The sequence below is a fragment of the Mastigoproctus giganteus genome, chromosome 1 (assembly GCF_048544385.1).
Source record: "Mastigoproctus giganteus isolate SK-2022 chromosome 1, ASM4854438v1, whole genome shotgun sequence".
Taxonomy (NCBI): domain Eukaryota; kingdom Metazoa; phylum Arthropoda; class Arachnida; order Uropygi; family Thelyphonidae; genus Mastigoproctus; species Mastigoproctus giganteus.
The window spans coordinates 147,594,280-147,619,198 of record NC_143575.1 but is presented as its reverse complement, the minus strand read 5'-3'; the positions used below and the strand labels follow the sequence as shown (position 1 = coordinate 147,619,198).

The window sequence follows — 24,919 nt, the reverse complement described above, 5'->3', positions numbered from 1 at the left end:
CCCAACCTCGTATTGTTTGGCATTACAAGAATGCAAAATGGGATGAACTGCGAGATTTCTTTTCTTTTCCTTGGCGGAATATTGTTTCAAAGCTTCTGATGTCAACGTTTGCTCAGATCGTGTCAGTGAAATTATTCTTGTAGGAATGGAATCTGTTATTCCACACTCAACTTTAAAATCTCATCCTTTATCTAAACCTTGGTTTTCCAATAAATGTGCTAAGGCTGTGTGTGTGGCACCTCCGTAGCCAAGGTGGGCAGGAGCAGCAGCAGTGTGTAGCGCACACTTCTTGATTAGACCAGGGTTCAAGCTCATGACCATCAAATACGGAGGATGCGGAAAGGTCAAGCAATGACCACCGCATATCACTGGAGCAATATGGCCTTAGTTGCTAATGCTCCTAAAAACCAAATAACAACAACAGCTAAGGCTGTTCAAGATGTTGCATATTGTAATTAACTTGTTTCCAATTCTCAGTTTCATTTTCTGCCTACACCAAAAACTCGCAACAATTGTAAAGCAGTTATTAATGAGTCCAAACTAGATTTTGAACAGGCTAACCATAGAAAACTTGCTTCTTGCCCTAATGGTAGCCGAGCATTCTGATCTCTTGCCAAAGCTATTGGCTGCAACTTTTACTCATCTCCATAAAAACCAGATGGTTCAGTTGTCACTTGAGCCAAGGATAAAGCTGACCTACTAGAATCCCATTTTTCTTCCAATTCGTGTATTAATGATCTTGGTAAAACACCTCTCACCATTTACAACAATTGAATGGAGCATTCTATGCCTCCTGTGGTCTTCCGTCAAAAGGATGTTAGAAGGATTTTGATAAATCTTGATGCTAAGAAAGCTCCAGGTCCTGATAGTATTTCTCCACTTGTTCTCAAAACCTGTGCTCCTAAACTTAATCCTGTTCTTTGCCGCCTTTTTTCACTTTCTTATCCCTACAGTGTTTTCCTTCTGCTTGGAAATTTGCTCATATCTAGCCAGTTCCTAAAAAAGGGTGACAAGTCCCTCCCATCCAATTATCATCCCATTGCAATTACTTCTACTCTTTCTAAAGTAATGGAGAAATCAATTAACCGCCAACTCTTAAACTACCTAGAAACTTTCCATCTGATCAATGATCGTCAGTATAGATTTCGTCAGTGTCGATCCACTGGTGATATTCTGGCTTATGTTACCTACTTATGGACAAATTAAATGGAATAGTTTGGTGAAACGCAAGCAGTTGCTCTTGACATCTCAAAGGCTTTCGATTGAGTTTGGCATAAAGGTCTTCTAAACAAGCTTCCATCTTATGGTTTGCCAACTGATTTTTGTAATTGGTTATTCAGTTTTCTCTCTGATTGCTCACTGAATGTGTTGATAGATGGTTCTCTGTCTTTTAACTTCTCCACTAATGTGGGTGTCCCTCAAGGTCAGTTCTTTCCCCCACTCTTTTCCTCTTGTATATTAATGACCGTCTTCCATTGACTGGAAATCCTATCCATAGTTTTGCTGATGATAGCACATTGCATTGAACTTTCCATTTTAAGAAATCCTCCCCTTTTCAATCAGCTTCAACTTCTCAAATATCTGCTACCAATTCCTTAAATACCAATCTCCAGTGGGGCAAAGATAACTTAGTTGATTTCAATCCTTCTAAAACTCAGTCGTCTTATATCTCACAAAAAGGATTCTTCTGCTCCTATGCTTATCTTTGGTGACATTCCGATTTCTAGGCAGTTATGTTATTTGGTTTTTGGGAGCATTAGCAACTAAGGTCATATTGCTCTGGGGATATGCGGTGGTCATTCCCTGACCTTTCCGCATTCTCCGTATTTGGTGGGCACGTGCTCGAACCCCAGTTTAATCATTAAGCGTGTGCTACGCACTGCTGCTCCTGACCATTCTAGGCAAAGTGATATCTCTTTTGGGGATTACCTTGCACAAGCACATTACAAATATTGCATCCTCTGCATCTAAAAACTTGTTTTTCTCTTTCACTCTCGATGTTACTTTTCTTCCGAACAGTTGTTCACTCTGTACAGATCACAAATCTGCTACCATGGAATATTGTTCCCACATCTGGGGTGGTTCCCGCAAAACCTCTTTCAGGCTTCTAGATTCCATTCAGAAGAGGGAAGTTCGGTTAATTAATGACTCCGCTTTAACAGTCTCTCTCTCTCTCCGCTTGCCGTCTACTAGATGTACTGTTTCTGCTGCATGCCTTTTCTACAGATACTTCCATGGACACTGTTCTTCTGAATTGGCTTCTATAATTCCCACTCTCTCTTTCAAAACAGTTTGAACACCAGCTAACATCCATTTACTGTCCAACTTCAAACTCACAGAACTAACTTCTCATCTTCCTCGTTTATTCATTCAACTGCCGTTTTCTGGAACACCCTTTCTTCATACGTATTTCCTGAAAATTACAGTCTACAGCAGTTGAATCGGGGCAGCCGTTTATTTGAGACAAATATTAAAAACCAGAACCCAATCGAGAAAATAGCCAGGATTTACTTTGCTTAATTGGGACAAAATGCCATTTAATTGGGGCAGGAGACCGCAGCACTGGAGATTATCCTACAATTGTCTCTGATCATACCACGTAGTACGGTCAGATTTCTGGAGGTTACAACCATAAAACAATTAGCAGTCACCTGTTTATTGGGCTTTTGTTAGTGCAATCTATCATAAACAGATAGTAAACTCGATCTTATTGAATTTGCAATAATACTGGCAGCTGGAATTCTGTGGGTTATTATGGTAAAATGTGTTTACACTTCCATGGAATCTTCAATCACATAAAAAAATAATTTTCAGAATCTTCTCTTCATTCCTATTTTTAAAGCTTTGTAACTCGTTACTCTGTTCCCACTTTTGCATATTGTTTTACTTGCAATTTGTGTGTATCGTGTTTTTTTGTTATTGATTGCTTATCTTTTTACTGTTTTAAATTTTAACCCCCACCCACAAATGTCAGTGAACAGAAATGTCAACTAGTTTAGTTAGTATGTACATATTACAGTACGGATTAATTATTCCGATTATCACGTATATTCTTCCGAATTTCACGTATCATTTAATTTTTTAATTGGTAAGGTAATAAAGGGTAAATTTTTTCCTAATATATCTTTACTTTTATAGCCTGTGGATAATTTTCCTCCTATTTTTGCGAAACTTCTGATAATTGGGGCAGCTGCTTAATTGGGCCAAAATGCACTAGTCCCGATGTGTCCCAAATAATCAGAATCGACTGTATATATATATATATATAAATAATATGCTTCTCTCTAAAAATGTTTTGGGACTAGGTGGGGACTTACTCTTTCAAATTGAAGACTATCATTTTCTCTGAGAGTACAAAATTCTGTTTAGAAATGAGAAGCCTGCATTGGCTCCTGCAGTTAGGTTGCTAATGGCCTGTTATCTGTGCCTCCTTATGGTCCTTTGTTAATTCAAGTGGAACAAAGAGTTCGCCACCATTAGGTGTCTAAATCACCTTAGGGGATGGAATACATGATTTTCCCATTGAGACCACTAACCACTCTTACCCAAATACCCTACTGGAGCCTGAAACGTCATCTTCCAGTTCATTCTATCCTCCATCAAATTATCTGTCTTATAGACATCTCTCTGACTAATATCACCATTTTTGTATGTCTGAAGAAGCATATCCAGAGGCTCACTGTCAGTTTTATTCACTTACTTGGTATATTATTGGTGGCGCCTCCGTAGCCAGGTGGGAAGGAGCAGCAGTGCTTAGCACATGCTTCTTGATTAGACCGAGGTTCGAGCCAGTCGCCACCAAATACGGAGGATGCACAAAGGTCAGGAAATGACCACTACATATTCCTGGAGCAATATGGCCTTAGTTGCTAATGCTCCTAAAAACCAAATAACAACATATGTTATTAGTTTTATGGAGCAGCAGCATGTTATGTTTGTGGGTGGTGTTCACAAGCCTATCATAATCTGCATGATGAGGAAATCCACAACTCACAAAAACCCTACCTTTCTGCCTGGTGTATGTTTTTCTATATACAGTCACTGTTTGGTTAATGCACATCTATCTGTGAGTACACCACATTTTACCACCATCCATCTGCAAATTGTTACTTTTTTTTTTATCCAGTTACTCAGTGTGTTATTAGCTTTATAGAGTAGCAGCATCTTAGGCCAAATTGTTTTAAGCTATTATATATGTAAGTGTGTCTTTGTTTTTACAGTCTGATTGGTTGGAATTTTACGTTTAAAATTATTGTATATTATTACATACATATCATTTCTTATTTAAATTTTTTTTTTTTTTTTTTTGTGTAGCTACTACACCATTAAGAATTAAGCAGTTGATATAGTAATGTTACAATATTGATCATTGTAGGCCACTGAGGGAGAAAAAATTATGTGAACTCTGACTTTTGAGTTAGCTAGAAGGTGAAACATAAGTTTGAGCCCATCACTCAATTAATTTGGTGATGATTTGGAATGTATCATGATGTGCACTTACTCTGTGTGGTAGCTAATAATGAAAAGTTTGTGACGTTAGAATTTAGTTCAGAGTTCAGCCAAAGTATATTCTAGTGCAAGCTCCGAGCATATAATGAATAATTGCAGACCTTCAAAGACTTAGTTCAAAGGACTTTACATACTCTCTGTCCTGAGTTAAACAGAGAAAGAGTTTATTATGATTTTTGGAGAGGTTTTTTACATATATCCACAATGTTTTTCAGAGGGAATTTAGGCACTTAAGGAATAGGAAAGTGTAGAATGCACTTGTCAATGCACTTTTGCTGAAAGATGCTCCCCCCCCCTTGTGAAGAGTGGTTGCTAAGCCTCTGAATGTCTATGCAGGAATCGAAGGGATTATACAGCTGTCCACATCAGCATGGATAAGCCTATTAGTTGTTGTAGAAGTTGTGTAAGTGTAGAGAAAGACAGTGGTGAGTTAAGATTCAATCTTGACCTGAGCAGAGTAAATAAGATAACTCAATCTGTTTTAACTTTTCTCTATATAATGCTGAAGATATGCTAAGTGTCTACAGGGTACTTGAATTTTTTCCAAAGTTATAGCTGAAGTCTGTATGCTATCAGCTCATCCTGAGATCTGAGGATAGTAAATTCTCTGTTCCTCTCGGTGTGTCATAAGTTTGAACTCTGTTTTCTACCACGAGGAGTGAGCAATTGGTCACAAGTGTTCCATTACCTGATGAAGAGAATTTTAAAAGGCCTATTTGGAAATGGATTTTTCATAAGAGTGACATATGGTATTGAGGGTTTCACTATATAAAATGTGAAATGATTACTAATGAAAACTATATACATTTAAATCTATCAAATATTCATCTCTAACTTTTTTTTTTTTTTTTTTTTTTCCTGTTTAGTTCTTTCTTTTTGTTTCTTCAGTTCAGCATTAACCGAGCATCAAATTCAAACAACGATATGTACCCAGTTAAGTTTGAAAATAATGAACAAAGAGCAAGCTAATGTGAAATTCTGTCTCTTGCTTTAAAAAAAAAAAAAAAAAACAGAAACAGAAACAGAAACTATTGCCAAAAGCCTATGCAGAATCTTGGTTGCACCCAAATTCACTGTCATATAACTGAGTCAAAGATATAATAAACAGTACAACACACGACCAGGGACAAGACTAATAGGCTTGACATGATATATGATTCAGGTTCAAAACTGTTGGAATTTGCATGTTAATCTATCCCAGGACATCCATCAGCACTGACCAATGTGACCACACTGGTCAGAAAAAAAAAAAAAAAAAATTTTTTTTTTTTTTTTTGCTACCTATTAAAATTCATGGTGATTCTTGTAGTTTGATGCTGCTGAATTCAAATGTTGTAACTATATTGCTATAACACCCACCAATTTTAAGGGAGAAGGGATTAAAGTCAAAAAGTTCCTAGTAAAAAATATTTCATATATTTTAAGAATATGTTACATATAGTACTAAATACTGAACAATGGGTCTATTAACTTAATTCTATTTAAAATGTTTATTTGATAACAAAACACAGTTATTTTGTCCTTTTTTTTACCTTTTATAATCATTCATTGGTATCTCCAACAGTAGTCTGAGATTCCAACATATTTGGACTCCATTTTCCCTAGTATCTTTTTACCATTTGAGAAATATCTTGATGAAACCTTTCACCGGTTCATTTCGTCGGAGACCACTTCCAAGTTTTCAGGAAAAAAAGTAAATGGGAATGTAGGAAATTTTAAGCTTTAACAACAGGTCTTGGTTTTCAGTCATTAACCTACTATATTTGAAAATTGAGGGTGATAAGAACTTTTTAAGCATATATCTGAGTTTTTGAACATATTTCCTACAAGAATCTGTCAATTATTTCTGACAGATTCTCGGAAATTGATGCCAACCAGTGCTATTGGTACAGCACCTACTGTCATCCGTGAAGATCGGTAAATTAGTCAGGAAACAGAGACCTTGGAAGCTACGACTCTGACCTGCACTAAAAAGGGGCTCACAGTAGAAGCATTACCACAGTGGTTCCCAACTGATGTGCCATGAGATTAGGAAAAATTCCATTAAGTTTGATGGCAATCACTATTCTGATGTGCCATTAATATTCAGCTTTTAACTAAAAGTGTGCCTTGAGCAGTAAAAGGTTGGGAACCACTGCATTAGCATATCTCCACCCTCTATGAAGGCATGGTCCATGAAGTCTACTGGCAAGTGTATTATCACCTTTTTTCAGTATGAAAGACATTATTTACACCAATTTTAGTTGAGAACATTTTTATTGAGTCAAGCCAAATCAGCAAACCAGGAGTATTCAAAAAGACATAAACAACTTTTATTTTATATTTTTTATCAGTGATTGAGAGAATTTTTTTTTTTTGCTCAATACAGAATAAGAGATGTGGTTTTGTATGCCTTTCATGACACCACATTTATACTCATACTGTAGATAAACATTATACTGTCTGGACATGGTTAACTGAAGCACTAAAATAATTCAGAAAGCTGGTGAGAAAAGACCTATTTGAAAATGTTTGCACAATTACTGAATCATGGCACTACGCATATATACAGAACATGATTGTGGTATGTGTGTCAGGCAAAAGTTAACTATGTCATTGAGCAGTCCTTTAAGGGTACAAAAGTTACTGTGCACACTAATGATATTAAAATTAGATCTGAGGATTTACTTATCTGGTATAGGGCAGTATTGAGAAAAATCTGCAAATTAATATTAAATCTGAAAGTGTCTGGAATTATGTCCAGATAAGGAGAGAGAATACATGACGAGAACTTTTTCAATTATTTTGGTCTTGGTATTTGTGAGACTGAAGCATTCATGCTTGCCATCCAAGGCCAGGTAATCAGAACCACAAACTAAAGAAAATACGCTGCCAAGGAGTGATAGATGACACATGTCAACAATGCTCTCTTGCACCAGAAACAATCCAGCACATCACTGTGAAATGTAGAGTGATCACCATGTAGAATGATACACACTCATGTCAATAGGGTGCCAGATAATACATCAGAACCTTGCAAAGAAATACTGGTTGATCACAAAAAGTATACCACAATACAGGTATGACTCTCAGACTGTACTAAGGCTCCCTTACCCACAAGCTGTATTGGGACTGCTCCTTGAAAATGGACAAGATGATCCCATACAACAGAACATAACTCTCACTGACAAGAAGGAAATGATTGCCTTCCTGATTGACATTGCAATGACCTCCAGAAAAGCTATGAGGAAAGATCAGGAAGTGCACAGACCTTTTGACAGCAAGTCAGAGATATGTGACATGTAAAAAAGTAATGACTGTCCAGACCACTACTTGGTGCAAAAGAGCCTATATAAGAACCTTGCCTCATCAGGCCTTCCAGATAAAACCTATAATGACTCCAAATAACTGCAGTCTTAACACCTCTACGATAGTCAGATAATTTCTCAACTAATAATAATAGTTGGACATGACTATCCCATATATCTGATACCAGTATGGGATGAAAGGGGGAGACATAAGGAGGTCCTCCACCCCATAAGGAGAAGGAATAATAATAATAAAACTAATCCTACCTAATATTCCTTTCCCCCAGAAATATCTAATTTCTTAGAAGTTGGATGTTTCTCTTTTATAAATTTTTATTTTGTCATGGTCTTTTGATATATATATCCAAATAAGAAGGCTATTAATAGATCATTAACATACCTATACATAAAATGTTTTGGTCTAAGTTCATTTCATAATTGCATAAATAAAGGTTAGCTACCCTGTTTTGAATGAATAAGTTTGAACTGTCATAGATGTAAAAAGACATTTTAACAAGCCTGAACCAAAATGTTTTATCATATTTTAAAACTTTATGAAAAATCAGTGTAGTAGTTAACAAATACCAATTTTAAATTATTATGCAAGGCGCTGGTAAATATATTTACCTATACTGTGGCAAACATCATTACCGAGAGATTGTATCACCTCAAGTATTCAAAAATTATGATTATCTTTAGTAATGTTTTTAGTTTACTGGATGTTTTTGCCTAGTAAATTACTACAAGTATTCCTTCAGATTTGTGTACATCTGTTCACATTTATATATTGAATTGAGAATGTTTTTTAAGCAATGTGGGAACTGCTCCCACACTGGGAGCAATCCCAGAAGAATGCACTGGCACCATATTTCCAAGAGATTTTATTAAAAGCTAGATCCTTGTACATTGTGGTATTGTTTTTATCAGTGAAATTAGTGTAGTGGCATTCTATTCTAACTGAAGATAAACTGGAAAACACAGCAAAGCAACTGTAGCATTAGCATTAGCAGAGGCATTTGATGCAAGAAAGCAAGCTTATGAGCATCAGCCAAAAAAAAAAAAAAAAAAAAAAAAAAACACTTCCACTTCACCCCTCTGTTCGTTCGAAATACCTGTCCAGCTGAGCTTTAAACTTATTTAGGCTATCAACTTCCACGACAAGGGATGGAAGTCTGTTCCACCAACCAACCACCCGCTGGCTAAAGGCAAATTTCCACACGTCTATCCTACATCTGTCTTTCCTCAATTTGAATTTATGCCCTCTCAGGTGATTATTCAGAGCAAGAGGAAGAATCCCATCAGCATTGAACATGCTCAAACCATTCAAGGCTTTATACACCTCTATCAGATCATCTCGCTGGTGCCTAGTCTCCAGACACTGTAATTTGAAAAACTTAAGCCTTTCTTCGTAAGAGCACCTCTTTGTTCCATTCACTAATCTTGTTTCCCTTCTCTAAACTCGTTCCAGCAGCTCTACATCCTTCTTGAAATGAGGCCTCCATACCTGTATACAGTACTCTAGGTGTGGCCTGACCATTGCCTTATACAAGGGAATAATCACCTCCTTATCCCTGCTAGAAAAATTCCTATATATCATTGACAATACACCATGAGCTACTCTTGCAGCCCATCTGCACTGCTCAGAGAACTTCATATCTGCCTGCACAACCACCCCCAGGTCCCTTTCATTCTCTACCACTTTTAGTGTAGTACCACAGAGTTGATACATTGCTCTGGGGTTGCTGTTTCCCATATGTAATACTTTACATTTGTCAATGTTAAACTTCATTTGCCACCTCTCAGTCCATCTGCTCAAACTTTCCAGATCCTGTTGCAGCAGCATAGTGTCAGTAGTGTCCTTGACAACCCTGCCAACCTTCGTATCGTCTGCAAACTTGGACATTAAGCTTCATATACCATCATCAATATCATTTATAAATACAGAAAATAATAATGGACCCAACACTGAACCCTGAGGGACTCCACTGATAACATTAGTCCATGATGAGCAGTGTCCATTGATTACCACTCTCTGTATTCTCCCCCTCAACCACCCCTTTATCCATAGCAGCAATTTGTCTCCAATGCCACACTGCTCCAATTTGTGCAGCAGTCTTCCATGTGCAACAGTATCAAAAGCCTTTCTAAGATCCAAGTATATAACATCAAAGTTATTCCCTGCATCCAGTTCTTTTGTGACTGCATCATAGTATCCAATCAAATTGGTCAGGCAAGACTTTCCCTTAACAAAACCATGCTGTGTCCGAGCTATAACTGAAGTCGTGTCTAGATGATCCCGCAGTGCTTCTTTAACCAGTGCCTCCATTAATTTTTCTGGAACAGAAGTTAAACTCACAGGTCTATAATTACTTGTGTACCTCCCCTGAGTCCAAGGAAGCTCTCATAATTATGACTAAGGGCTTGCTTACTTCCTTTGCTGCCTCCTTTAATATAACTGGATAGATTCCATCCACCCCAGGTGCCTTTCTTGTGTTTATCTTCAACAATTTCTCCTCCACTTTACTCTCAGTTATTACAAGATTCTCTCGCTTACTGCCAGAGTTGAATACACCTCTGGCATTCCCTTCGCTGAATAACTCCTCATGTGTGAATGTTGATGCAAAATATTCATTTAGTTTGTTAGCTACCTGAGCAGGATCATCAACAGTTGATCCATTGATATCAAGTGGACCAATCTGATTCATCCCCTTCTTCTAGAGTTTACATAAGTAAAGAACTCTTTGCTGTTTTTCTTTGCATCCCTTGCCAAAGATTTCTCATAATCTGCCTTTGCCTGCCTAACCTCCTTTGTAATCAACAGATCAACTTGTATCTATCATAGGCTTCTGTGTCACGTGTTAATTTCTATATATCCCATGCATTTTTCTTCTCTGCCGTATGTCTCATTACTTCATCTGACATCCATTTAGGCCTAAACCTTGAACAATATTTCATTCAACTGTATAGACAGTTGAATGAAATTATAATCAATGTTATATGGTAAACTGCATATAACCATGCAGTAAACTGTATCATGATGCAGAAAGTTCGTGAACTCTTTTATTTCAGCAGCCAAATTTACCAATATTTCAAGAGCAGAGTGAGAAAAGACTTCAAGAGCAAATGTGAATTGGTATTAATAATCAGCTAATAAGGTTGTTAAACTTGTTCACAAAATCAGCAGTAAGTAGAACAGCCTATGCCTATTTTTTTTAATAATATCCTCCTAAATTTTTTTTACAGGGATGAGTTTATTGTGTTATTGCAAGCAGTACCACATTAGTTACTGAATGATCTTCACTTTGTATAGTATACTAGTACCTTTTGTGTTTGGAATAATCATAAGTTTTGGGGGGGGGGGCGCAGTATCAGTTCACTGGAATGTTAATGTTATGGAAGAGGTATGCAATTTTGAAATTCTGTATTCAAGGCACAATTTTTATGGAGGTTGTTTTAACTGACTTAATTATGACACTACTCATTTCCATTATTTCCAGGGTTTCTGTAACTGAATTTCACTCTATCAACTGTAATAAGATACTGGTATAAAACTGCAGAAGCAGTTTTCATATTCCTTTGAGTTTTTGCCTGGTGCAACAGTGAGGACTTATAATGTTGCCCAAATAATAAGTCCAAACACATTTGGATTTATTATTTGGGCAACAGTAAATTGATATTAAATTTTTTTCCTATTTAAATTCAGTTTATAAATTAACTGGTGCTGCTGACTGCATGGAACATTGTCATACCAATTTTTTTTATGCAAACATGTTTTTATGCCCCACTTGGAATGCTTCAGTATTAACATAGTTCTTTTTTTCCCCCTCCAGGAGAATAGCTGAGATAACTATCAGTTTTAGTCTGTTTTGGTAAGCCTTGTTTTAGTAAGTCCCACTCTTTTCCTCTTATATATTAATGACCTTCTTCCATTTACTTGAAATCTTAGCCATAGTGTTGCTAATGATAATACTTGGCATTCCACCTTCAAATTTGAGAAACCTTGCCCTGCACAAATAGATTCAACTTCTCAGATATCCACTACTAATTCCTTAAATGCTGATTGCAAAGATAACTTTGTTAATTTTAATCCTTCAAAAACTCAGTCCTGCCTTATATATCACAAAAAGGATTTTTTGGCTCCTGATTACCTTGGATGACACTCAGATTTCTAGACACGGTCACATATCTGTATTAGGAATTACCCTGACTTCTAATCCCTCTCTGTCTCTTGGCATAAGCACATCACAAATATTGTTTTTTTCTACATCTAAAAACCCTGGTTTTCTGTTTTGCTCTTGGCATTACTTTTCTTCCAAACAGCTACTCACTCTGTACAAATCTCAAATCCGTTCAATCATGGTGCTCCCACACCATCTCTTCAACTTCTAGACTCCATTCAAAAGAGGGCAGTAGGTTAATTAATGACCCATTTCTTACATAGTCTCTGCTCTCTGTCACGTGGACACTGTTTCTTCTGCATGCTTTTTCTATAGATACTTCCATGGGCAGCATTTTTCTGAATTGGTTTCTATAATTTCCCTCTCATCTGAACTAGTCCGAGCATGTGCCACAACCAGTCAGTATTCTCTCACTGTCCAACTTCAAACTCACAGAACCAGCTTTTTTTCTTCTTCATTTACGTGTATTCCATCAACTTCTGTTTTCTGGAACAACTTCCCTTCACATATATTATCTGAAAATTACAATCTATAGAAATTCAAGTCTAATGTCAACAATTTTTTTTTTCATTTAATAACAAAATTTCTTTTTGTGTTCTCAACTTTAAACCCATGCACAGTACTAAATACCATTGGCATTTAGTACTGTGCATGGATTTAAATACTAAATACTACTTTCATGTTTGGGGATTTTCTTTAAGGGAAAAAAAAGAAAAACAGTGCTAGTCACCTAAAAGACATACACAAATCCACTAAAAGCAAAAATAATTAAACCTCTCTTACAACTTTTCAGACAAGTTTATTACCAATTCTAAGTTTCAAGATTACTGTATTTAAGAAAAGATTGGGTGCTCTCGAAAAGACAGTGTAATTGTCTGTTTTTCCCTCACTTCTACTTCACTAAAAAAAAAAAACGTATGGAACTGAATTATTTTTTGTCCTATTTATCTAATAAATTGCTTTGTATTGGCATATTAATTAATGAAACATTTAAAGTTGTGACAGTTCATCATCTAGGCCAAGTTTGTTGTCATTCTGTTCGGTGCAAGCTAAGAAAATAGAATTTTGCTACACTGCCCTTTCGTGTGGGTTTTCTATATTTAGCCACTTGTATATATAAAACAAAATGTGATCTTTTTTCCTTTTAAAAAAAAAACAACAATTTTCCACCTGTATTTTTTAAATTTGTGTTTGTTGCAGTATTCTGGCAGTAATTAATTTAACATGTAGAATAAAAGTTAATCTCACAAAGAAATTGTTGATAGCTTTTAATTTTTTTTTCACAGAGTTTTGTAATTGCCAAGAGACCATCGGGTCATATCATATCATGAATCTGATTAGTATTGGCGATTGCACTACTGTGGGAAGAAAGCTTGGGGGGGGGGGATTTCCAGAGGAACTAAAGGTACTTATATACCTGCAAAAAATGAGTGTAATAATGGATTAGTTTAATGTTGACTCTTGTATGTTTAACAAGACAGCTAAAAAGAAGGTGGGGAAAATAAGAAATTTTATTTTTTAGCAAAAATAATTAATTTGAAAAAAGCAAAGAAACAATTAGGATTGGTTTCTTTGTAAATTTTGTCTCTGTACTTTAGTTTCATGTAATTTTTGTTATTTTATTACATAAAATATTAGCTAGATAGAATATAAAATAAATAACATATAGACTAGAAAAATTGATTTACTTAAATTTTATAAGTGTTTTTAGATAAATGCCCTGTAATCAGGAATATCTGATAATCCAACACTAATGAATGCTGAATTATTAGACTTTTGGTGTGCGTGCACGTCATAGATAAAGTTCTCCAAAAGTCTTAAGGAATTATTTGGCTATCTCTCCCCTCACCCAACCAAATTAGAAATTCTGCAATTATTGAAAATAATTGCAGAATTTCACAAACAACTATTCTACTGCTGTCTCCCAAAGCACTTGCAGATGTGATAATCAATGCATTTTGCTTCTTCCGTTTGAATTATTGTGTGATATATTAACAACCGGGAAATAGAAAATGAACTCTTCAAACAGGCCTCTGAGGTTGGGTATATTCATACTGTAGATTTTAGTGTTTTTGCACCAACCTTACGTAAAAATAAAAACACAAAGGAAACTGGACTTTTAATAACTGTGTTTATAATAAATTTTTGGGAGAAGCAGCACCAGATCTCCCCGGACGATGCTATCATCACCGATCGGGCGCATAAGTTCTGGGACCGTAAGTGGCTCGAGAGTTTGCGGATCTGTTCTACAATCAACATTAATAGAGATAGAGGTACGCGGATTCATCCCCTCTTTGAGGCCACTATCCTCAGAAGGGATGAACGGTTCCGTATGACTCCCGCTCGAGCCACTTCCGGTTCCACAACGCAAGAGAACGGAACGCGTGAGAATGAAACACGTGATGAGTACCATGAACCTGCTGATATTTAAAGATGTACTGCAGAATAAGAAAATACCGCTGAAGAAGAAGGCTGGAGCCTTTGAAAGCTATGGTTTTTTATCGCTTTTAACTTAGTATATTTTAATGCATTTTATTGTTCTTAATGTAGCAGATTTTAATATTTTATATGTATAGTTTATCGTAAAGTTAAATTTATTGTAAATACAGGTTATTATAATTTATTATAAACACAGTTATTAAAAGTCCAGTTTCCTTTGTGTTTTTATTTTTACGTAAGGTTGGTGCAAAACACTAAAATCTACAGTATAGAAAATGAACTGTTGATGCTTTCATGCAAGCTGAATAACTCAACCTGAGATGAAAGTTGAGCAGAGCCCCCCCCCCCCCAAACATATACACACACACACAGTAAAGGTGGAGGCTAAGGTAAAGAAAGCCAACACGAGAACCAATGCAAACTTCGAGAAACTTACCGGACAAACTGGTTTCCTGCTACCACAGTATCAGTAGTGGCTGTAAAAGTCAGCAACAATGTATTGAGTAATTTTAATTTTATCTGATTATTAAAAGCAGGTTATTGGAGTTTGAGTGGTTTCGCTGCTGAAATTTACTTATGGGTATACCCTCCAGACTTCCTCAGTCTTAGGGTGTTTACCCCCCCCCCCACCCCACTGTTTTAAAATAGGAAAACTTCTACTGCCACTACTGATAACACACACTGTCTGTTTACCAAGAATGTACGGTGAAACTACGGTAGCGGGAAATCAGTTTGTCTGGTAAGTCCCAAAGTTTTCCCTGGCCAAGGTGGAGATTTCCATCAGAATTTAATGAATGGTGAGACCCATTTTCATCTTGATAGATTGGAAAACAAGTCAAATTTGATTATGTCAGGAAACACTACAGAGATATGAATAAGATTTTCATAGCAGACATAGCCGAGAATTGGTTTTATGGAGATGACATATCAAGGGAAGCCATAATGATTTTGAGGGAATTATTTCTAGGTGATCCATTTTTTGATTCAGGAATGTTAACTGGCCATCAAGCACTTGATTTAAGTGCACCAAATTTCTTCTTTTTGAGTTATTTGAAAGCTATGTTATCAGGAAATAATTCACAGAAGTTTGAAACAAAAAAAAAAAAAAAACCTGTGAAGAAATTGCAAAAATTGGTACAGCTATGTTAGCTCTGATTAAGGAAAATGTTATAATTGGAGCAAAGAAATTTGGCAGCCAAATTGAGGCCATCTTAGTGATGCAATTGATAATTAATATTGCATTAATATTTTTATTATTTTATTTTTTCTCCCTCCTAGTTTTAAATTCTTATTTCATTTAATATCCAGACACTACAGTTATATAGCTACATAAAACTCCTCCAGCACTTTTGGGACACCTTTTTTTATTGTTCTCTCTCTCTCTTTTGAATTAGCATGAGATATGATTACACAGTAAAAATTCACTTAATGGCAATCTACTGAGACTTACATTATGGAATTATAAATTCTGTTGATTGATGATGTAACTTTTCTCTAAAAGGTAGTAAAGCTGGATCACCTGAGCCAGAAAGTTACCTGAGACTTGGTACTAGTCCCCAGATAAACAAATTTCTGGCCAGGGAACCTCCGGATGGCTGTGAGAAAGTAAAGATAATAGAAGATTTGAGGTATATGTTAACTTGTTTCTTTTGCTATAAAGTTGGTAGTTTTTACATAATTTTTTTGTGAAGAACTAAAATATCTAATTTAGAGATTTTGCAAGAAAAAAATTTTATGGTTCTAAAATGTTTTTTTTTGTGAAGAACTAAAATATCTAATTTAGAGATTTTGCAAGAAAAAAAATTTATGGTTCTAAAATGTTTATTATAGTATTATTGTTTGATTAATTTGACTTAATAAATTTGATTTTATAAAAAAAAAAAAATTGGAAACTTTTATTTATTTAGTTTAAAATAACAGTGCTACTAATAAATTAATTGCACTATAGGTCTGTTTTTTCTGCAACATATTGCAAAAATACATTAATTATTTATCATGTATAATTTGAAAATATGGACATGATTTTTTTTCTGCTTTTAAGTATAAATCTTTGTTTTATCATAACTATTTTGTAAACTTATCCTTAAGGTAGCAGCTCACAATACCATAGAACCAAGTTTTTTCTTAAACTGTTATGGGAATCAGATGGAACAAAAAAACCACTTGAACACCATTTGTGTTAATTGATTTTTCTGTTTTAGTATAAATTAATTTCATCCTAAAGATGAAATTAATTTATACTAAAGAATAACCATGCCAACTGCACGACTTACCTAAAGATGTTTGCAATGGGTTTTTAGTGCCTGTGGGAGAGGGGTTTGTTCTTGGCTCACAAGATAGTGTTAATACTGTAGAATAAAAAAATAATTTAGTATTTAGCCATTCATTATAGGTATTAGCATTAGTTGAGGCATATGATGCAAGAAAGCAAGCTTATACAGCATCAGCCAAAAAAAAAAAAAAAAAAAAAAAAAGCCCCTTCCCATCCGGTCACTCCAAATGTTTGTCTAGTTCAGCTTTAGACAAACATTTAGACTGACCGGATGGGTGAAATGAAAAGGTTTTTTTGTTGTTTTTTTTGGCTGATGCTGTATTATAAGCTTGCTTTCTTGGATCATATGCCTCAACTAATGCTAATACCTATAATGAATGGCTAAATACTAAATTATTTTTTTATTCTACAGTATTAACAGTATCTTGTGAGCCAAGGACAAGCTCCTCCCCCACCTTTTCCTTCGGCCCTGCAGTCGGCATCATTATTCTGAAGGTATGAAACTCTAAAATAAAGGAATAATTCCAGTATGTAGAAAAGATTAATTTTGCATCTGATAAATAAAGGATGATTTAGTTGGGGGGGGGGGGGACCATCAATGTCTAACCTATGGTCTGAGAAGGGCTACCTGTGTCTTAAAGCACAGGTTCTTACACATTTTGTCTTTGATTTTCATAAGACAAAATTATTAGTGACTCCTGGCAGTACTGGTTAAGCTAGGTTTTTTTTATACTCTAGTGACTAGAGCAGTGGTTCCCAAACTACTGAGAGCTAGACCCTTTCAAAAAGCAAAAAAAAGTTTGCGGATACCTATATATGCATATGTTTTTCCATGTGTGTATATATTTATGAACACTGGATTTTCTGAAAAGAAAATTCAAAGTTTTTTCTTTGAATTTTCAATCAACTTTATTCTTATTTTTATATAAAAATACATTCTTATTTTTACATAAAAATGGGGTCCACAGACCACAGTTTGAGGAACGCTGGACTAGAGTATAAAAAAACCTAATACTAGAATCTAGTGTCAGTTTTTGAGCAGTTTTACATAAAATGAGAAATAGAAATAATGAATATATTTATTGCAAAAAATGCACACATACAGTTATTTAATATTATAATAAAATCTAGTTAGGTAATTTGTATATTGGTTAGTTAGTTATCTAGTTAGGTAATTATATTGGCGAATTTTTCGATATCATCTTAAAATACATTTTTCAGTATTGTTAGAATTTATTCCCATATGATGCATTATTAAATCCAATGCATTATTAAATATTTAATATTCTGATGTCCTAAGCAATCTTGGCAAGGACTGATTTTGGAGATAGTTTCTCATATTACAGTATAGTTTTTGTCCACTACTCTTTTCAACCAGTGGAATCCGTTAGTTTATCTTAGTTGATTATGCGATTATTGAAATTGTGTTCGTGTAATCATGCCTGATGATGTTTATTTCTGCAATAACTAAACAAATGTAGAATGAAAGGTTGTAGTGCATAATAAAATCAATAGTTCTGTAATAAATATTTAATTTACTCACGTTTATCGTGTTTGCTGTGACACCTAGAATCTTTTTTGCGACCGGGTCGCAACTCACAGTTTAAGAACTGCTGGCTTGGAGCATTCTGAGAAATATGTTTTCTTCTTCCAGCCATCTCTTTGGCATGCACAGTATTAATAAGTTCATGGTTTTCTAATAGCATTAGAAAGCATGAACCAATAATTTCAGAACAAATCTCTGTGCGTGCGTGTGTGCGCACGCACATTAAGATACAAATTTCCTTTCTCGTGTTTTGTTAAAGGAAATTGAAAAATTTGAGCTGTGGTAGTTTATATAGTCCACCTGTAGCTCAAATGTTTCATTTTTCTAAATGACACTCTTTTGCAAAAGGGTTGGATGCCCCTGCATTTAAAATAAATATATATATTTATTAACTCGACCAGAAGCTTGGGTTGGGGGGAGATAAAATCCACATGCCTAGGGCAAAAAAAAAGAAAAAAAATCACGTGTGTGTGCCCTATACGCATGAAAGATGTTTTATGTGAAAACATCTCTGAGGAAAATCAGAACCATTTTAAAATTGAGCAACTAGAACTGAAGTTATGAACGATGTAATGTTTTATGCTCATGCCCCCTACTTATTCTGGCGAATCAACGTTAGTGACATTAGCATTATACTTCAGTCCGAAATATTTAATATGAACGATGTAACGTTCATATTAAATATTTGGAAGAGCTTAGCAAAATCCAACTCGATGGCCTAATTACCCATTTGTTGAATAGTATTATGTCACAGTCATTTTCGTTACATTTCATTGTTAGATGCCAGTATAGATGTTTTTACATTAATAATTTTCTGATTAGTGAAAGGGACTGAATGCCACACTGCAATAGCTGAATGTTCAACAATGCTGAAATCAAATGCAAAGCGTTGTCGAGAGTATCGAGCAAGCCAACCTAAGAAAATAGTGACAGAGGAGTAATGAGTGCGTGAGAATAAAAAAGACTATCAAGATTGCATAAAAGACAAACAGAAAATCAAGCATTGGATTTAGCAGTGCCACTCCATCTAACAAACAATAATGTACCTGAAGTGAATATTAATCACGTACAGCGGAACATTTCTCCAACTGCAGAGCAGATGAGTTTAAATATTGAGACTCCTTTTCCTTACACCGACTACTATTTACATAAGAACGTGCAGCGAGAGTTCAAAAGGAGATTTATGAAAAATTATTTCTATTCTGTATGCTACATTTGCGATCATCTATGGTTCAAAAACAACACAAAGAAACTAACTGCCAAAAATATACCATTGATGCGCACTGCATTTCCAGATTTTGATGTCAACACCATTCCAGCGCTATCTGATTGTCGAACGGCTTCCATTGCATTTGCCAAATTTGCATTTAGTGACAGAGATGCTTTTTCTCTGTGCTTATCGTTCATGCAAATAAGGCACCTGAGACACTCATATGGACAATACAGCATTCTGGAGCACGTGATCAATGTGCCTGTTTCAGTCAACATGATAGTCCATCGCTTGCCAAGGAGATTGACTGTGATCATTGTATAAATGTGCATATAAAACGCAAGAAAATTCACAAGTCGAGCTATTAACCTAATCAAATAGATTAGGTTAGTAAGAAAGCAAGTGGTTAAAGCGTGGCTTCTATATTTGATTGACAAGCTTCTTTATCGATTGTATTGAATCACGATAGATCAGTCATTCTTTGATGACAGTGATATGGAATTTAATTTGGCTAAAGATGATATAAGCAAAGCAGTTCCGATTGAGGAAAGTCTCATCGCTCAACAGCAAACATTGTTGAAGAGCGACGATAAATATCTTAGAATTAGAATAGAATAAACATCTTAGAATAGACGTAAGTGAAGTGGTTCTGATCAATGAAAGTCTTATCATTCAACAGCAAACATTGTTGAAGAGCGACTATAAATATCTTAGAATTGCCCCAGGAGAAACTAACGTATTGCAGAGCTTACTGTTTGACAAGCATGCCGGCGTCTCCGTAGCCAGGTGGGCAGGAGCAGCAGTGCGTAGCACAAGCTTCTTGATTAGACCGGGGTTCAAGCCCCATGCCCACCGGATGCGGAAAGGTCAGGGAATGACCACCGCATATGCCCGGAGCAATATGGCCTTAGTTGCTAATGCTCCCAAAAAAAAAAAAAAAAAAAACACACAACGACAAGCATGCGGAGAAACACGTTTTCCAGAATTTATCTTGGACAATTCAGAACATTCAGAGAGAATTTCATGTGACTCTGTTCGTGATGGCAACGAGCGAGCTCATATAATTTAACCGATGCAGTGTTACTCCATATCATCTCCTTTACGTGATAATGAGATTGAGAACGAGAGACTCTTTCAAATACACAGGTAAAGATACTAAAGTTACCCACGGGCAAGTTCAGTCCAAAGAATACATTAACAGCTATATTGAAAACAATTTGGTAAGGACAATTCCAAACTTGACCTACTACTGGGCTCAATGTAAGAGTGATCTTTTCACTACAATTAGACAGCTTGGTAAACCTACAGTGTTCTTGATTCTGAGTGCCAGTGAAATCAACTAATGATGCTAACTCACTAACTTTGATTTGATTTGATTCGATTCGTCATTTCTGCTGTACATATCATATATCATATCATAGATGGGGAAATTCCTTCAGCTAATGATGCTAACTCATTAACTCTGATTTGGTATGTCTCGTCAATATGTCATGTCTGCTATACATATATCAGCTAAAACGTATACGTTGATTTGGTACGCCATATCCAGAAGGACATCATTTCCATAAATGACAATGTGGAATGAAGTCATTTTCACGTTGCAGAATCGTGATAAATTGGTTTTACTGCATTCCAAAATTTAGTAGGTGCCGCCAAAGATGTTTTCAAATCAAAAAGCAGTGATGAATGGTAAAGTCACTACTCCTTTGACCATCAGAGAAATTCGTGGTCAGTAGACTGCCTCGGAACCCAGATGTAACTTCTGTTGCACTCGCTTTGGAGTACTTGCAAACAAAATGAAGAGATACAGATTCAATTAAGGAAAGAGATCTATAGCCTGGTACAGGGTCCCCCAAGTGCCAAGCATTCTAGTAACTGAATGATTTTTAGTTGCGATATATAATGTTTTTCCTCCTCTATAGAATAGCTTTCATCTGAGCAAAGAGTCTTTAACAACAAATCTCTCTATATACACACATCAACATAAAGGGAACTGTCTCCCTTTTTTTCCCCCCTTTCATTAACAAAGACCATTAACCCTTAGCTTTGGTCACTAGGTGCCATCACTCCTTCCTCCTCAAGGCAAGGCCTGGTAACACAGGAGGAAAAGCTTCCTATCCTGGGACTAACTGAGAATCCACACATTGATTTTACAGAATCAGTGTGTGGATTCTCAGATCCAGCCACCAAATTGATCTGAATCCTTCCACTTCCAAACAACAAAAGAAAGAAGACACTATTCTGTCCAATATTTCTTATTGTACATTTTTTTGAATGAACAGCCAATTAGTAAACTCTTGTGATTCTCAATTCAAAAGGTTGGTGGCCCACGAAAAATGATATGATGATTAAAATTGGGCAACTTCCTTATTGAAACATCTAATCATAGGTACTCCAAACTGCTTTTGAAAATAACCTTTGGAAAGTTTTTCTAAAAGTCTTCCCTTATGCCACCTTAAATACTTTAAAGGTATCATAAAGGGTGTTACCTCCATAGATGGGGAAATTCCCTTAGAATTAAAAGAACAAAATGTTATAGAAGCCAAAAGAATTAGTCTTAAAGGGAAGGCACATTTTTATATCGAAATATCATACTCGCCATCAGTTCACCCATCCTCCAGCCACTGCACAAAGGTAGGATATCTATTGTCATGTTCGCCTATATATCCAAACCCTATGAGATATTTCAAATCCCAAAAGGTTGAGCGCAGATACAGTCAGTCCTCGTATAACATGTATTTACACTACACGAATTTGATCATACACGATTTATAAATAGGGGAACGATATTGTATATAACATGAACTGAATTTGCTTATGCACGATTCACCTTTGTGTTTACAAGAAATGGCAATTGAACTCGGAATTACCCCAACCGAACGCAACACGATAGAAATGAAGAGAAGATTCTGAAAATGTATTTGTTTTTCATATCAGTGAAGGGGAAACACATTTCACCATAAGAACGTTAAAACCCACACAGTTCCAGCTATCGTATTATCACAAATGCAATTAGATCGAGTTTACTACCAGATTATAACAGATTCCACTAGCAGAAGTGCAACTGGAAATTGTTTTTATTGTTTTATGGTAGTAACCCCCCAGAAATGTGCTTTAGTAAAATGTGTGCTAGTGAGGTGTTAATAATGTGTCTCTGCCTTTACGATGTTGTTTATTCAGTTGTTACACTTGAGCAGCTTTGTTATGTGTATCAAGCATGCCTCCTCATTTTGTAATTGTGTTTTATTCCCTAAAAATGAGTAAAATTCTTAAAAGGTGTAAAGAGGAAGCGTCCTGGCAAAGACACTACAGATTCAGAAAGAAAAAGAAAAGCAATATCGATAGACAGAGGAGGACTGGGTCAAAAATTCTTCCCCAAGAAAATTTGTAGCAGCCTCATACTAGCGTTTATGGCCAAAATCACACTGGCCTCCAGCCCACTGGGGTTTCGCCAGTAAGGCTTTTGGCCAGTCCACCTATGTCGATAGAGAAAAAAATATGAAATTGTGAAACGCTTTGAGCAAAATGAATGAACATGTGATATTGCACATGCTACAGGCCTAAATGAGGCAACACCGAGAAATAGAAATAATACAGAGAAAATGAAAACAACTTTCAAAGCAGAAACAACTCAAAGTGTGTGTGGATTTTTTTTTTTGGCTGATGTTCATGAGGCATCATGTGCCTTTGCTGCTAATGCTAAAAATCCATTAGATCAAGACACAAACAATTCGAAGAGATGGAACAGCTGTCATCTGTTTGGATAGAAAATCAAACAAAGAACAAGTTTGCTTACGATAGAAGCAAAAGCATTAGCAATATTTTATTACGATTATTTATTTGTGTTTGGTAAGGTTTTGGTTACAAATGTGTGTTCAATCTTGGGTGGTTGGCACCTAACCCTATTTTTCCCCATAGGGCCTGTTGTTTATATTGCACAAGGGTTTCTAGGAACACAACTATCGTGCTATACGAGGACTGACTGTAGTATGTTCTGCAGATCGAAAGAGCAAATCCATACTGCTCGTCCTGTGCAAACCCCACAGTGTTCAAATTGTAAAAGTAATTGCTCTGCTTACTCAAAAGAATGTGAAACATTGAAAAGGTAGAAAAAAAATCCAGAAATATAAAACATGAACATAAAGTCATGTATTTTAAAACAAAATAATAGGGTGTTAAATACTATTTGTCCTATTAAATACTATTTGCACTCTTGTATGCAGCAGGACTTCAACAGCCAAAACAAAATATAGTTTCAAACCCCTGTGAACACCTCAATAGCTGACTAGGCTCATTTAATCTTATCTTCAACACAAACTCCTCTGTTGCCAATATCAAGTGAATCCAACGATACTCCAAACACTTCCCAATCAAATACATTCCCAAATGCAAAGACTGAAGCAAAAGGCAAAAAGCAGTTGCACCATCACCATATTAATGGTTGACGATAATGTAAATTAGGGTGATTCAGTACTGAAATTACATGCTGAAGAAAATATAGACTCAGCTTGGCTTGTATTTCCCCCCGAAAAAAAGAAAAAAAAGGGGGGGCATCACTCATACAAAAGGCCACTTCTCAGAAACAAACTCAAACTCCAAAGTAATGTAGATTACTGCTCAGTATAATCCTGCCACAGTCAGTCTTCAAGAAGTGAATTTAAAGCCTAAAATCTACAAAGGAAAGATCAGATCACCTCTATCAGCATGCATGGAGGGGTAACCGTTTTGGTTAGTTTCAGTGAATTAGGAAGTAGTTGCAATTTCATCATGGTTCACTTAGTGATACTAATGAGTATCACTATATACACTAATGAGGCAAAATATTATGACCACCTTCCTATGCTGGTCCTCCATTTGCAGTCAAAACAGCCCATAAATGGCGAGGCATGAAAGCTACAAGATTTCTAAATGTGTCTTGTGGTATCTGCTACCAACACATAACCAGCAGATCCTTTAACTCCTGTAAGGTCCATGGTTGAGATGCCGCAGATCGGAGTTGCTGTTCCAACACAAACCACAGATGCTCAATGGGATTAATGTCTGGGGAATTTGGAGCCCAGGACAATACCTGGAAGTCTTCCTCATGTACCGCGAACCAGTCTCGAACAATCCGGGCGGTGTGTGGCCTGGTGCATTATCCTGCTGAAAGACGGCACCACCAGAGGTGAAGACCGTTGCCATTAAAAGGTGTACCTGGTCAGCAATGATGTTTAGGTAGGTGGTAGACATCAGAGTACCCGGCACATGGATGACTGGACCCAGGGTATCCCAACAGAAGCACGACACCACTGCCATCGGCTTGTTTTCGTCCCACTGTGCATCCATGCGCCATCACTTCCCCAGGTAAACAATGCATATGTACCCGGCCGTCCATATGGTGCAACAGGAAATGTGATTCATCGGACCAGACGACCTTCTTCCAATCACGCAAGGTCCAGTTTTGATACATGTGCGCACATTGTAGGTGCTGTCGCAGAG

General features: G+C 36.2%; 1 protein-coding gene across 1 annotated transcript in view; it reads left to right on the top strand.

Annotated features, from left to right (window-relative positions):
- The window catches only part of LOC150091185 (glucocorticoid-induced transcript 1 protein-like), a 362,458-nt gene that overhangs the window by 313,520 nt on the left and 24,019 nt on the right, over positions 1-24,919 (top strand). Inside the window, exon 8 of the mRNA XM_090382684.1 lies at positions 15,919-16,041. Coding sequence (XP_090238810.1) covers positions 15,919-16,041 — 123 coding nt within the window. The remainder of the gene's footprint in view (positions 1-15,918; positions 16,042-24,919) is intronic.